This window comes from Heterocephalus glaber, unplaced genomic scaffold (genome assembly GCF_053883595.1).
Source record: "Heterocephalus glaber isolate CG9 unplaced genomic scaffold, H.glaber_assembly_v1.0 deba00001472, whole genome shotgun sequence".
Classification (NCBI taxonomy): Eukaryota; Metazoa; Chordata; class Mammalia; order Rodentia; family Bathyergidae; genus Heterocephalus; species Heterocephalus glaber.
The window spans coordinates 70,530,051-70,544,291 of record NW_028258315.1 but is presented as its reverse complement, the minus strand read 5'-3'; the positions used below and the strand labels follow the sequence as shown (position 1 = coordinate 70,544,291).

The following is a 14,241-nucleotide window of genomic DNA, read 5'->3' as shown; positions in this document are numbered from 1 at the left end:
CTTATTTTTATTTTCTTTTAATTTGTAATATGAGTATTTCTCTTTATGAAGTTTAAAAAATCACTTCTTTACTTTTTCATGTCCAGGTTCTTAAATGTTTAAGCAGTTTATTTGTTCTTGAAAAGTGGTATAGCTATTTATGTATCCTTTTTAGAAATGAGAATATGTTTACTTTGTCTTTTTTTAGATAAGTCTCCCATAATTGCAGGGCAATTCTAGAGATCAAGATTGAGAAAATTTAGACATTTATTTGTTTATTTTTAATTTTTATGAACATATCAAACTAGAATAGATAAAAGATCTTAATCTCATATATCAATGTCAGTAATACTTAATAATTATCAACTTTTTGTTACTTATTTTAAAATAAATCCTTTTGTAGTTTAAAAATACTGAAAACTTGCTCTGAATACAATGACAGTCGTACATGAGATCTCAATTTTTTAGGCTCTTTTTTTTTTGGTACCAGCGATCGAACTCAGGTCCTTGTGCTTGGGAGTAGGCTCTTTTGACATGTTATTTTACTACTTGTGTTTTGTTGTCATAAATTTATTATGAATACATACACATATATGTGTACAGATATAAACTATATATATGCACACATATCCTTTATGGAAAATTTCAGTTGTACTGAAATATAGAGCTAATATTACAGTGAATCTTCATGTAAATATCACCCAGCTCCATTGTTTATCAGTGGTTCATGTATGAACTACCACCCCATTATTTAAATGTTTTTTAAAAACATAAATAAAACATGCCAAAATTTAAGTCTACTTTTGTGTACTCAATTGTTTGAGTTTAATGAAGAGGGACTAGAATACAAGAATATCATTATTAACAAAAAATAGTGTGCCCAGACAGTAATAAACGTTTATTAAATATTTTGAGTGAAATGCCAGAAACTGCAAGGTACCTCCAGGATACAGAAGTCATTGAGAAAGGATACTCCGTTGTGAGGTGAACCTAGAATAGAGGTTTCAACATGATGTTTTGAACATACATATTAAAGTAATGGGGTGAGGTTATGGAGTGTAAGGTAAGACCTCTTCAAGAACAGTTAGTTTTAGATCTGAGTGATTGCATGAAGAAGGGAGAATAAAAAGCAAGACTGTGGCAGGTTTCTGTGTAGAGAACAAAGAGTTGAGAAAGACTATGCTAAAATTGCACAAAAAGGATGTGAATGACAAATACATTCAGCTTTTAGTTATTTACTGTAACAGAGAGTAGTCTTTTGGTCAGTCCAAATGCTCTTGTAGTTACTTTGGAGTTTTAGTGCTACAGCTGAGTTATCCTTTGCACAAAGGAAAATAACCAGACTATGTTTTGTGTAATAACAACTGATGCTGTAGTAAATTTGTGATATAAATACAGATTCAGTACTTCCTAAGGCAGTTAATATCTATGAGTACAAGGAGGAATGCAGGCACTTTATATAGTCACTTGACCTTACCGGATTTTTTTTTTAATTAGACTAAATGTTTCTATCCTTTAATTGAAGAATATCATTTAACAGCAAGGAAAACAAAACAAAAAATAATGTTTGAGACTTATGTGTCAAAATTTATGCAAATTTAAGTTTGACCTTAAATTTCTATTGTCTTTTGAGTTCATGAAGATTTTACTTGATAAAAAAACGATTCTACTCCTTTAAAAAGTTTGAGGGGAATGGGAAGAAAAGCAAGATACATCATGTACAGGTACAGATTCCCTACGATGAATGTTATCATTATGTGTATCTAAAATGTACCAATAAAAAAAAAAAAGAGAAACGGGGCCGGGGATTTAGCTCAGTGGTTTTGCCGCCTGCTGTGCAAGCACAAGGACTCGAGTTTGATCCCCAGTACCAAAAAAAAAAAAAGAGAAAAAACCAGCAAAAACAATAAATTTGAAATCCAAGAGTTTTTCATATTGTGTATCTTTTTAACTAGTTCAAATTAACTTTGAATAAAGTAAATATTTATGTTTGGTATTGTATATTTGTTTTAATATGCATTTGTAATTGAACAGATTGGCAGTAATAAGGGATGGAATGATATAGGGGCACATTACTGTCCCTTACAAACTAGACTTTACCTGAAGTTTGTAATATAGGCATTGAGACACTTCTCTAACACATACAGAGGTTTAGTAATTCTCATATTTAAAATTTGAAATGTGATAAAATAGAATTAATAAACATGTATGAGGTTTCTGGTTATAAAATCAAGGTAAAAAAACAACAGATTTTTGTCAGCATGTAAAATTTAAAAATAAAGACAATTGATAGAATGAAATCTAAGCAAAGATGTTCATGGTTTCTAAGGTGAAATTAAACACTTCCCTGGAGAGACATTATAGAAGACCAAAATTAACAAAAGAGATAAGTTGTATTCATGAATTGGATGCATCAGCATAATAAGGGTGTTAATTCTGCCCAGATTAACTTGCAGAGCACAGTGGTACCTGGTTGTAAAATTGCAACCAGAGTCTGGAACAAATAAACCAGAATCATGGAAAGAATTGAGTTCATGATCTGAGTTGTTACTATAAATGGAATTACAGTCAAAACCAACACTTTTTTTGGGTGGAATTGACAATTTTATTTTAAAATTTGTATGGAAACTCAAATAAAACTAAAGGCACCATTAAAAATGTTCTGCCAGATATTAAGGTTTAATTTAAAGATATAGTAATAACCATAGCATAATATTGATGCAAGGAGAGACGTAAATACCACTTGGATAGAAGATAGAATACAGAACAGATTTGAACATTAATAAACTCTTAATATGATAGAGGTGAGACTATACAGTGAGGGAGAAATGACGATTGTGCTGATAAATGATGGAACAATTAGGAGGAAAGAATTAAAATTGAACCTCTGTTTCTCACCAATACAATCACGTTTTAGGAAAAAATCTGAGTAGGTATGCTTGGACTACTCAGTTGTTATGAAGAAGAAAATAGACGGTCTTTAAGAACTTTGAACAGCAAGACATTTTTTTCTTTTCCCCGGAAAATGATAAATTTAGGTATGTGTCACGAATTTCTATTCTTTAAAAAAACACCATTGATTACAAAAAGCCACAGATTGAGAGATTACAACTAATAAAATTGACAAAAGAATAGTAACCAAGATATAAAAACTGAAAAACTGCGAAAGATTTCAACACACACCTTTCCCAGGAAGAAATTTTAATGGGCAATAAATATATTTCACATGCTTCATAGAAATGCAAATTTTAAAAGTACAATAAAATATCAAACACAGTTGCCTTATTGGCAAAACTAAGAAGCTTAATCCTGAGTGTTAGTGAGATTAGTAAGCAGTGAGAATCTTGGATGGGGTGTTCACTTTTGTCTGTAGTTAGATGCTTAATATTACTCAAGGCAACTGATTGAGTAGGGTGTATGAGGATGCCTGGTATGATATAGTTAACTGATTATGTCAGTGAGTAAGAAACACCCAACTAAATTGGATCAGTGTAGTTCTGAGTGTGGCTGAGGGGATTTATTGAAGACAGAAGACCCGCCCTAGGGCAGCTTTGGAGCCTGAAGGGAAATGCAGGAAGGATGGATTCTCTTTCATTGGAGGAGCTCCAGTATTCACGTTAGAAGTTATCTCCTGGCTTCTAGCATAGACCTTTCAAGCCTCCTGATACAGACTTGCAGTGCACACTACACTGAGCTCCAGGCATTCCAACTGGATAGGCAGTGCATGGGCAGACCTTTTGTACTCTTCCACACCTGACTCTGTGGGTGGCCATTGTAAGCCAATATTGTAAATTCTTATATATTTGTATATCTTATATTAAATCTGTTTCTCTAGTAAGCACTGATTGATACATATGGGTTTAGGGTAATGAATTGTAGGTTCAAAATAAAAATAAGAATTGCTAAGTCACACAGAACACACCGAATGAGCCCGCTGCAGACAGGCAGGTCTGCGCATGCCCTACCTAGGTCACCGGTCTCGCGGAATGGGCCAAATCAGCCCACTGCAGACAGGCAGATCTGCACACGACCTACTGAGGTCACTAGTCGCGTGGAATAGGCTAAATCAGCCCGCTGCAGACAGGCAGGTCTGCGCACATGCTACCTAGGTCGTGAGTCACGTGGAACACACCGAATCAGCCCATGCCCCCGCAGCAATCCACTGGACACCCCACCGAACCTCCACTCCTCTGTACAGCCACCTGGATCCACACTGCAAAGACACAGAGGACACCGGACCACCAGACCACGGTACTGAGTCCCACCTCTCCCAGCTCAGAGGTAATCCGTGCAGGCGCCAACAGCACACCCCCCCCCCCCCCCCCCCGTCAAAATGAGAAAACATACATAAGCCTCAAAGCCAGACTTCCAGATCACGTACAGCAACCCCCAAAGAGAAATGAGATGGAACACTGTGATACTCAACCACCTGGACCCACTGAACTGGCAACAAAAGGGGATCTGGAAAAAATGAAATCAGAAAGAATTTCTCCGTTAACAGGAGAAATTGTGCTCCTAGTGCAAGACATGATTAATAAATCTAGAGAGGAGCTGAGGTACGTGATGGAATCCCAACATAAGAAACAAATGGAATCCATAAAACAGATGCAAATAGATTTCTAGGAGATGAGAAAGTCCATTGAAAGTCTACACAGCAGAATGAGCCAATGTGAGGACAGAATTTCAGATATAGAAGATAAGATTGCAATTAGTGACCAGGAAAAGAAAAATTGCTTCAAAATTATAAGACTATGAGAAATCAATCCAGCAGCTGCTAGATGATGCAAAGAAGAATAACATAAGACTGATTGGAGTCAGTGAAGAAACAGGAGAGAGTGCAGATGACATAAAAAAATCTCTTCACAGAAATAATGGCAGAAAATTTCCCAAGCAGGGGAAAAGAGCTTGACATACAGATAAGTGAGGCATATAGGACTCCAACTAGCCTTGATCAAAAAAAACTACACCTAGGCATATAATTGTTAAGATTCCAGAAACTCAACAGAAGAACAAAGTTCTACAAGCAGTTAGAGAAAAGAAACAAACCACATGACAGACTTCTCAACACAAACTACTAAAATGGAGTACTACTCAGCCATAAAAAATGAGAAATTAGAGACATTTAGAGCTAAGTGGATGCACATTGAGGCAGTACTCTTAAGTGAAATAAACAGGACACATGTATAAATACCGAATAGAGTAAATAAGGACTAAAATATATAATAGGTAATGTGAAATAGGAAGAAAAGGGGCAAAGGGGAAGGAAGTGGGAGGGCTAGGGGAAAGAATAGAAGGGAATGGGATTAATATGAGAAAATGGAAAAGTAGGAACAAAATCTTTGTAAATAGGAAGGACTGGAGGGTTTGAAGGGAGGGCTGGGCAAGGGTGAAAAGTAAGAACCAAGAGAGACTATGTAAAGGTGCAAATTTCCAGTGATGAATGTCATTATATTGTATACCTACAATGTACCAATGATTAGAATGAATAATCGGTAATGCAAAATAGGAAGAAAACGTCCAAAGGGGTAGGGGTAGTGGGAGGGGCAGGGGAAAGGAAAGAAGGGAAAGGAAAAATGATGAGAAATGGAAAAAATGGAAATAAAGTCTTTGTAAATAGGGAAGGGTGGAGGGGGTGGAGGGAGGGCTAGGAATGGGGAAAAAATAAGAACCAAGATGCATTATGTAAAGGTACAATTCCCAATGAGAAATGTAATTGTGTTGTATACCTAAAATGTACCGATAAAAGAATTTAACAACAACAACAACAAAAAAACCAAACTGCTAGTGTATTGATAAGGCCAAGTGAAATAAGAATGTGTTGCCTGTTACAGTCTTGACTTCATTTTCAGATGAGGTGTAAAGGCCATGAGGTCATTATGAATATTGTGGTGGGTTAGAAACTGGGCAGGAAAGTATAGTAGAGAAATGAATGACAATTCAGGAAGGAATTAATTTACTACAGGGAAAGAGAAATGGTATGTAGGAATCTGCAAAGAAGTTGTGGATGCTTAAAAAAATTGCATACTAGAATAGACTTAATTCTAAGGATAAATTAGGACTAAACATTCTACTTCCATTTCTCTTCAGTTGTTAAGATACCTTAGGTTTTCAATTAGAATTGTAGTTGTTTGGTTTAATTTTTAATTGTTTTCAGGGTTGTGTATCAGGAAGTGTAGTTAAGTTGGTCTTTAACTTTGAGAAGACCACTTAATGTTGGTATTGGGTCTGAGAAAGTATATAGATCATATCTCAAAACACATATTGATGGAATCGGGGCTGAACTAGCTGCGGTGCTAGGCACCGGAGACTCAGTGTTATCTTCGTGGGGGAATTAATCAAGTAAACAAATGCGTAATTACATTTGTGTCTAGTACTAGAAAGAAAAGTACACTGAACCTGTTCTGTACAGCATCCCCTAGAAAAGTGCTGAAGTTTGAAGGGTAAGTTAACCAAGCTAAAAGGCTAACAACAATGAATCCAGGCATAGGGGAATAGCATTCTAAAGATTGTGTAGCAGGAGGGAATGAGATGAATCTGGAGGACTGAAAGATGGGTATGTGTGAAGTAGAGAAGTAGTATGGTAGGAGGTAAGACTGTAGAGTGAAGTAAGAGCTACACTATATGTGGTCTCAACTATTATATGAAGAAGTAGAGGTTTCTTTAATAATGTTGAGATGAAACATTTGAATAGTTTGAATAGAGAGTTGCAGTATGATCACAATTGTGTTTTGAAAAGACTTTTCTTGTGACATGGTACACAAATTAGGAAATCAGCAGGGAATCAGAATAGATGAAAGGTGATTCAGTGGTTTTTATTTTAAAAGATGGTAGCTTGATTAGAGTACTAGTAGCAAAGTAGAAAAATAATGGACAAGTTGTAGAGATATTTAGAAGTGATAGCCTTGTTACTATTTGTGTATAAGAAATGAGAAGGAAATCTCAAAGGTAACACCTAGATTTATGGTTTCTTCAACTTGTTTTGGGAGTATTACTCTTTGTACTTACTTTGCTATGGTGAATCTCTTCCCTGTGCAATTTAATTGTTATTTATGAGATCATCTAGGTATCTCTGGACCATTTTGGTTTTTGTTTGTATTGCTAATCTAGGTGTTTGAGTCTTGTTTTCAATGATAATTTCATGGCTTGGGGATTCCTTATAAATTTAGACTTTGCATGACACAAAGTACAAAAATTGGGTTAGTTTTTTTTGTTTTTATGGGAGTCTTTTTCCCATGAGAAGAAAAAAATCCTGTCACTTCGATGTGGTGAGTATATTGTTTTCTATCTCCTGTTATTACACAGACTTTGCATAGTCCTGGCTTTGTGAGTACAATAAATACTTTGTTTCTGGCATTTGAGTAGGTATTTCTTTTTTAAAATTCAGCTCATGTGAAAACTTATTGTGGGAGTAGCATTTTTAGCATTATCTTAGTTGTCTGTGTTGCTGCTAACAAGGTTTTACTTTAAAATTCTGATTTTAAAATCCTTTTCTCTCAGAAATTTTAAATATGTTACTCCAGTGCTTTATAGCATTTGGCTGTTCCCACTGAGAAATATGATCTGTTTAGTTAGTCCTTTATAGAAATGCCTTTTATTTCTCTGAATGAATGATTTAAAATTGCACTTTATCTTTAGCATTTTGGAATTTATTGGGTTGTGTTTGAGCCCCCCGTCCCCCAGTCCTCTGTAGCCCTTAATGATTCTTTTGAGATGAGTGTTAAGAACTTTTAGGTTTTTCTTAGATTGCCTAACTTTTCATAATACTTTCTATTTTGTTAAAATTTGCTCTTTTGTCCTCTATACTGTTCAGCTTTGATTTTGTATGTCTCAACAATCATAATTTTGCCATTTAGGATTTCAAGTGGGTATTTTATCATGTCTATTTCATTAATTATAATTAATGAAATTACTGTAGTAGCAGTAGCCTCTTAAGTGTTTCAGAGACACTATGTTGTTTACTCATAGCTGCCTTATGATACAGGTGCTATTGTTATCCGTGTTTTACAGATGAAGCAGCTAGAGCACATAGAGCATAAGTAACTTGTTCAACCAAAGTCTCATAGCTAGTAAGTATATAAAGAACTAAGATCCAAGCCCAGGCACTATGATTCTAAAACCCATACTCTTAACCTCTAGGTTATACTTTCTCTCAGGCTACTTTGGCTTGTAGAGCCCTCTAAATAAAGATAATCTTGTTTCTGTTCCTATGTTCTATTTGCTAACTTTGTTGGTTAGCTTTCATGGTGCTTACTTTATCAAATGTTTAATTTTTTGGTTGTGGAAAGTCTGTCTAGGAGCTACATAGCTTTTCTTTAGTGGTTATTGAAGGGGAGAGTCATGACTTGGCTGTTGGGAAGTATGTATCAAACTGAATTTGGGTATGAAGATTTCTTGTACATCTTCTGTGTCCAACATAGTTCTGCCTCTTCTTACCTCTTTTGCTACGTTTAGTGCTCCTACCTCAGATAGGCTGGTTCCTTTCTTGGTAATAGTTGGGAGGGAGGATTCAATTGCCTGACTTTTTCTAATATCTATTTGTAGTGGATTGCTCCAGGGTTCTCTTTTGTCCCTTATGGTTGTTGTTGTTACTTGTTTAAGACAGGGTCTCCATAAGCAGTTCTGGCCAGTTTTGAATTCACTATGTAGCCCAGGCTAGCCTTGAACTTGTGGAGATCCTCCTGCCTCAGCCTCCCCAGTGCTGGGATTACAGGCGTTGCACCACCGCACCTGGCTCTGTAGCTGCTTTATACTAAACATAGAGTATCCTTGGGACTTCCCTGGATGCTTTGCATTTTTCTTCTGCTTGCATTTTGGCCTTTGGTTTCTTTGGTTCATTTCTTGTTTGTCCCTTGTCTTTCAAAGATTAAATATAATTTCTCTTTACGACATACATATTTTTGCTCTACAGTGCTATTATGGTTTATTCTCTCAGTGCTTTTAGTGCTACTGTTGTTTTTCTTTATGTAATTTTTCGGGTTTTAGGATTTTTGACAATGATGTCACATATTCCTTTTTCCATTTTGATGCCATCTTCTGTCAGTGGTTCTTTTGACAGTCATGAACTTTTCTGGTCATGTGTGAATTCTGTGGACCCTTAACTGCTTTTTTCATTCAAATTACCATTCTTTGCCCAGAACCCCAGGATGATGGCCAAATGCTAATTTGAGCATTATTAGGCTGTGCACCTGGGGCCGGAGGAGGGGTAATTACAGGCATAAGCATATTCCTTTGATATTTTTAAATTATTTAATCTGTTAAATTTGAGAAACAGTATTGTGCAAGATAATACTTCTCTGTTCACAGAATTTAATTTTTTAAAAAAGCTATTTCTTTTTGGTTAGCAATTTTATAACATTTCTTTGTCTCTTTCTTATAGGTTTAACTATAGATCAACACATCATCTTGCGTCTCATGGATTCTATGAATTTTTAAATTGGTTTGATGAAAGAGCATGGTATCCATTAGGAAGAATAGTAGGTGGTACTGTAAGTATATTAGTTATCTTAATTGTACAGTTTTATCATTATTTGTAAAAATCATTAATTGCTAAAGTTTTCTTGAAAGCTTTGTGTAGTTCACTAATGCATTTTCTGTGGCTGATTACCCAGTGTTTCTTCAGTTATTGTTTTTTGGTGGTTTTTTTTTTGTACCGGAGATCGAACTCAGGACCTTGCAGTTGCCAGGCAAATCCCCAGCCCTTCAGTTCTTTTCTTGACCACCTCCTGGCATCACACACACACCTATTTTGGGGTTGTCTCACTCTAGCCACTTTTTCTGGCAAATAATGGACTTTGGATAGGGATACACGGTCACAGTGTATCTGAAGTTCAGATTTTGTGTTTTTGCTTTCTCCTGTAATAATTTGATTTAAAAAATATATTTTTAGGAGGAGATAGAAATTTAGTATAATCAGATAATTCTAATTTTTCAGGCCCCAGTTTCCTCTAAATTATTCTAGGTACCTGGGTATAGAATATAATTTATAGAGAATTCTGAGGTCTAAAAAGGTGGAATGAAGGAAAATATTTCTGGATTTAAGGTGTAATTTTGAATAGGTAAAAAAGGCATAAATCTGTATATAATTTCTTAATCCAAAGAAACTATTGATTATCTTATATATTTGTTTTTATGTTTTATTTATTTTCTCTCTCCCATTTTCTTATGTTTATTTTGATGTTCCTTTTCTGACTTTTTGAAGTGATTTGCTAAATAATTTTGTTATTAATGGATGCATTTTAAAGCTGTAACTTTCTCACAGCACCAGCAACATTCTACAAGTTTTTATATGTATATACTTTTATCATTCCATCATTATTTCCTCTGATTTATGAGTTATTTATAATTGTATTTAACTTCCAAGAGGATTTCATAGTTATCTTTTTTTAGTGCTTCACATATATTGTGATTCAATATTCAATGAAACTCTATATAATTTCAGTACTTTAAAGTTTATTGAGACTTGAATTGTGGCTTAGGATATATCCATATTTTGTACATGTTGCCACTGTGTTTAGAAGAATGTCTCCTGTGATAGTGAAGGATTGTATGTGTAGTCTTGGAAATCTTCTTATCCCGTCTTCAGTGTGAATTAGAGATTTAAATTAGAGAATTAAATGATAATGGGCATGGTAGAAGGCTATTACCTGTAGTTCTTATGGTGCTGATCTTATATACCTATTAATATTGTTGACTATAATTTGTTTCCTTGCATGCTTACAACTTTTTATCTTGAATTCATCCTCAATGGAGACCTGTTTTTTTCTGGAGACTCCTGGTGTCCTCAGATTTGTGACTACAGTATCTCTATAATCTTTCTCACTTGTCTCTGTTGGAATCCTCCGTGTTTTCATTGGTTTTAGGCAAGTTTTGTCTTTTTTTTCTTCCTTTTGGAAAGTTTTTACAGGTTGCATCTCAGCTTGAGGTTTCTTATGTGTAGTGTTGTTATTAATTTTGAACCTCCATTCACACATCTTAATTAGTTTCTTATTTCTATTTTAGGATTTTGTTCCTACCCAAAGCTTTGGAAGGAAGGCAAATGAATGAGTAGAATTTGTCTAGTTTAATACCAGAAACAGTATGTTACTTTGTGCCAAGAACTAAGTCTTCTATGTGATTCCTGTATTGGATGAAATCTTCCCGATCTCCAGTTCTTAGATCTGTATCGGGCATGGTTTGTTTGGGGTATTTTCCCTTCCTTTCTCTTGTGGGGCATCAGTACCTAACTTTGAATTTTGACATTTTTGGCATCTGGAGAATTCCCTGGCTTGTTGAGTTTGATACATATTTTTTGCTGTTAGGGTTTGTTTTTGAGTTCTTTTCTCCAGTACTTCTCATTCTTTTGCCTTTTTTTGTGTCAGTTCAGTTTCCAGTATTGCATAGATATATTGACTTATCTTGAGAGGTACTTTCAAATTCATTTCCGTTTTCTTTCAGTATTGGAATCATATAGTGGGGCCTAGTATTGAGTATCAAATGGTACAAAAGTTTTATTTTTTAAGAATGAAAATGAATTATACTTTTTTCTTCCTTCCCTTTATCCTTCTATGAATTTTTTTTATATTGAATATTTTCTTTGTGCTAGTTATTGTTCTCAGTGTGGGTAAAAAAAATTCTATTTTGCAGGTTATCTTGCTGGGTGTGGGGGCAGTTAATAGTTAATCATAAAATAAATGGAATGTAAAATGATGATGAATGTTATAGAGAAAAAACAGAGGAGTGAGTTACAGACCATGGGGTGGAGGGTTGATTTGCAATTTTAGTAACTGAGAAATAGCTCAAAAATAATGCCCTATTTACTATTTGTTAAGCATATGACTGTTAACACTTCTACCTTATAATTTCCCTTCAATCCCTACATATTTTGTGATATTAAAACTTTAAACCTTTTAGGAGTCTCAAACATTATCTTTGAATTTACCAGCTGATTGGACTTTCTTAGCTAGAGTTGTTTCCTTTTTAATTTTTTGAATTTAAAAGAGATTCACTTATAAGTACCAGTTTAAATAAAGTTTGCATCTAATGTGCCTTTTTAGATTTTATCTCCCTTTTCTCCTCTTGTATACATACGGTATGAATAAAACTGAGTGTGTTATTGTCCTAATCTTGAGGGTAGGTTAGACTGAGAGAGTATATAGGTGTGAGAAAAAGAATTAATGGGTGCCTGGCATAGTGTCTCACACCTATAATCCCATTACTCTGAGGGGTAGAGGCAGGACAATTGTAAGTTGAAGCCCAACTGGGGCAATTTAGTGAGACCCAGTCTCAAAAAAAAAAAGATCTGATGATATACCTCAGTGCAAAGGCCCTGGGTTTAAAGGCCTGGATCATCCATATATATGAGCTTCATTTTTTTATCCACCCCCACAAAGATTTTATTTGTGATGTGTAGAAAAGACAAACTATTTTGATGTCTTTTTTTTCTCTTTCTTTTTTACTATAAACAACATGTAATAACAAATTAGAGAACTAATGTTCTGTTTTAGGGCCCCTCACTTTATATATAATTAAACTTCACATTTTTTTTTTCTTCCTAGGTTTATCCAGGGTTGATGATAACAGCTGGCCTTATCCATTGGATTTTAAATACATTGAACATAACAGTTCACATAAGAGATGTATGTGTGTTCCTTGCGCCAACTTTTAGCGGCCTTACATCTATATCTACTTTCCTGCTTACCAGAGAACTTTGGAACCAAGGAGCAGGACTTTTAGCTGCTTGTTTTATTGCTATTGTACCAGGTTATATATCTCGGTCAGTAGCTGGATCCTTTGATAATGAAGGCATTGCTATTTTTGCACTTCAGTTCACGTACTACTTGTGGGTAAGTAACAATGTTTTGCTACCATAAATGTCCATGACCTTTCTACTACAATGCTTTTATCAATTAAAGTTGCATACCAAGATCGCACTATTCATAATAAATAAGTTTAATGGGGTGGGGATTTAGCTCAGTGGCACCGTGCCTGCCTTGCAAGCACAAGGTCCTGAGTTTGATCCCCAGTACCAAAAAAATAAAAATAAATAGTTCAACTGACGGTGCCAACTTTGACAGCACATATAATAAGTAAGTTTAATAATAGGTAACACTTTAAAATACATATGTCAGGCACTATTTTTTCTCTCTGGTTGCTAGATTAATGTATAGACAAATGTTAATTTTTGGAATAATACTATGCCTGATTACAAGTGATGACATGAAAAACAATTTGGGAAGATTTTGTTTGCTTTGAGGGGAAAGAGTTAAGAAATAGTTGCCTAGGAAAGTTGAAATTTGGTTTGATGGCTCGGTATTTTAAAATCTGTTTCAGAAACTAGCATCATTTATTTTGTTGTTGCAAATTAATTTAAATTTAGTTAATATGTTTTCCTGCTTATATTATGGTACTTTGTACTGGCTTCAACTCAGAACTTTTCATTTGTTGCTGTAGCTTTAGCTTACATTTTATAAGTGATGGAAAGTGCCCCAAAACTTATATGTGTTGATAAATTTCTTAATATATTTAAGTATATTTTTAGGTAGCTAAGTGAATGCATCATGAGTTCTTTCCTCTGATAATTCATTTAATATTGTTTAAAACTACTTGGCTAGTGAATATTTTTGCTGTGGCCTGAAATTTCAGTAGAGTGTTACAGTATGATAAATAGAGACAGTCTCCTGATCCTGATCCTCCTCTTCTCTTAGAAGAAAGAAGCACCTATAAAGACAAATACGAGGGCAAGCAGTAGGATGTTGCCAGTGCTGCTATAGTCATCAAAAACTGTTTTTAAAACTCTCCATTTTTTGTGTGTAGCTGAGGGAAGAAAAACCTTAACGATTGGAATTGTTTAATGGCTTTTAATCAACAAAATTTTTAATTATAAAGATAATATGTATAAAAGTAGATAGGTCTTGATAATACATGCCAAGTAGAAAAGTAAGTTGCAGAAGAAAAAGTATATGATAAATCATTTTTATCATTTTTAAATGATACAAACCATACTGTCATTGTTTATGCCTGTGTATGATGAAAGTTTACAAAAGGTATGTCTTTTCTATTCAACTTTGTGATAGTTGTTTTTTTTTTAAAGATGTGTTAAGGAAGTAGTGTTAAAAGAGCTTCAGCTTATACCAGTTTTAATAAAATAACTGGAAGCATATATGGTATTACTTTGAGTTTGAAAGTCTGAATAGCTTGATTATGGAGTAGATTGTTATAGCTATTTTAATATTCTTTATTAAGGTTAATTGTATTCTATTAATTTAAAAATAAAATACCCTGTTT

The 14,241-nt window shown here is 34.5% G+C and overlaps 1 protein-coding gene across 2 annotated transcripts in view; it reads left to right on the top strand.

Moving 5' to 3' along the window:
* Nucleotides 1-14,241, top strand: part of Stt3b (STT3 oligosaccharyltransferase complex catalytic subunit B) — a 106,329-nt gene that overhangs the window by 33,192 nt on the left and 58,896 nt on the right. For both annotated transcript variants that reach the window (XM_087182161.1, XM_087182160.1), the window contains exons 2-3: nucleotides 9,356-9,464; nucleotides 12,513-12,800. In XM_087182161.1, the coding sequence (XP_087038287.1) occupies nucleotides 9,356-9,464; nucleotides 12,513-12,800 (397 nt within the window). The remainder of the gene's footprint in view (nucleotides 1-9,355; nucleotides 9,465-12,512; nucleotides 12,801-14,241) is intronic.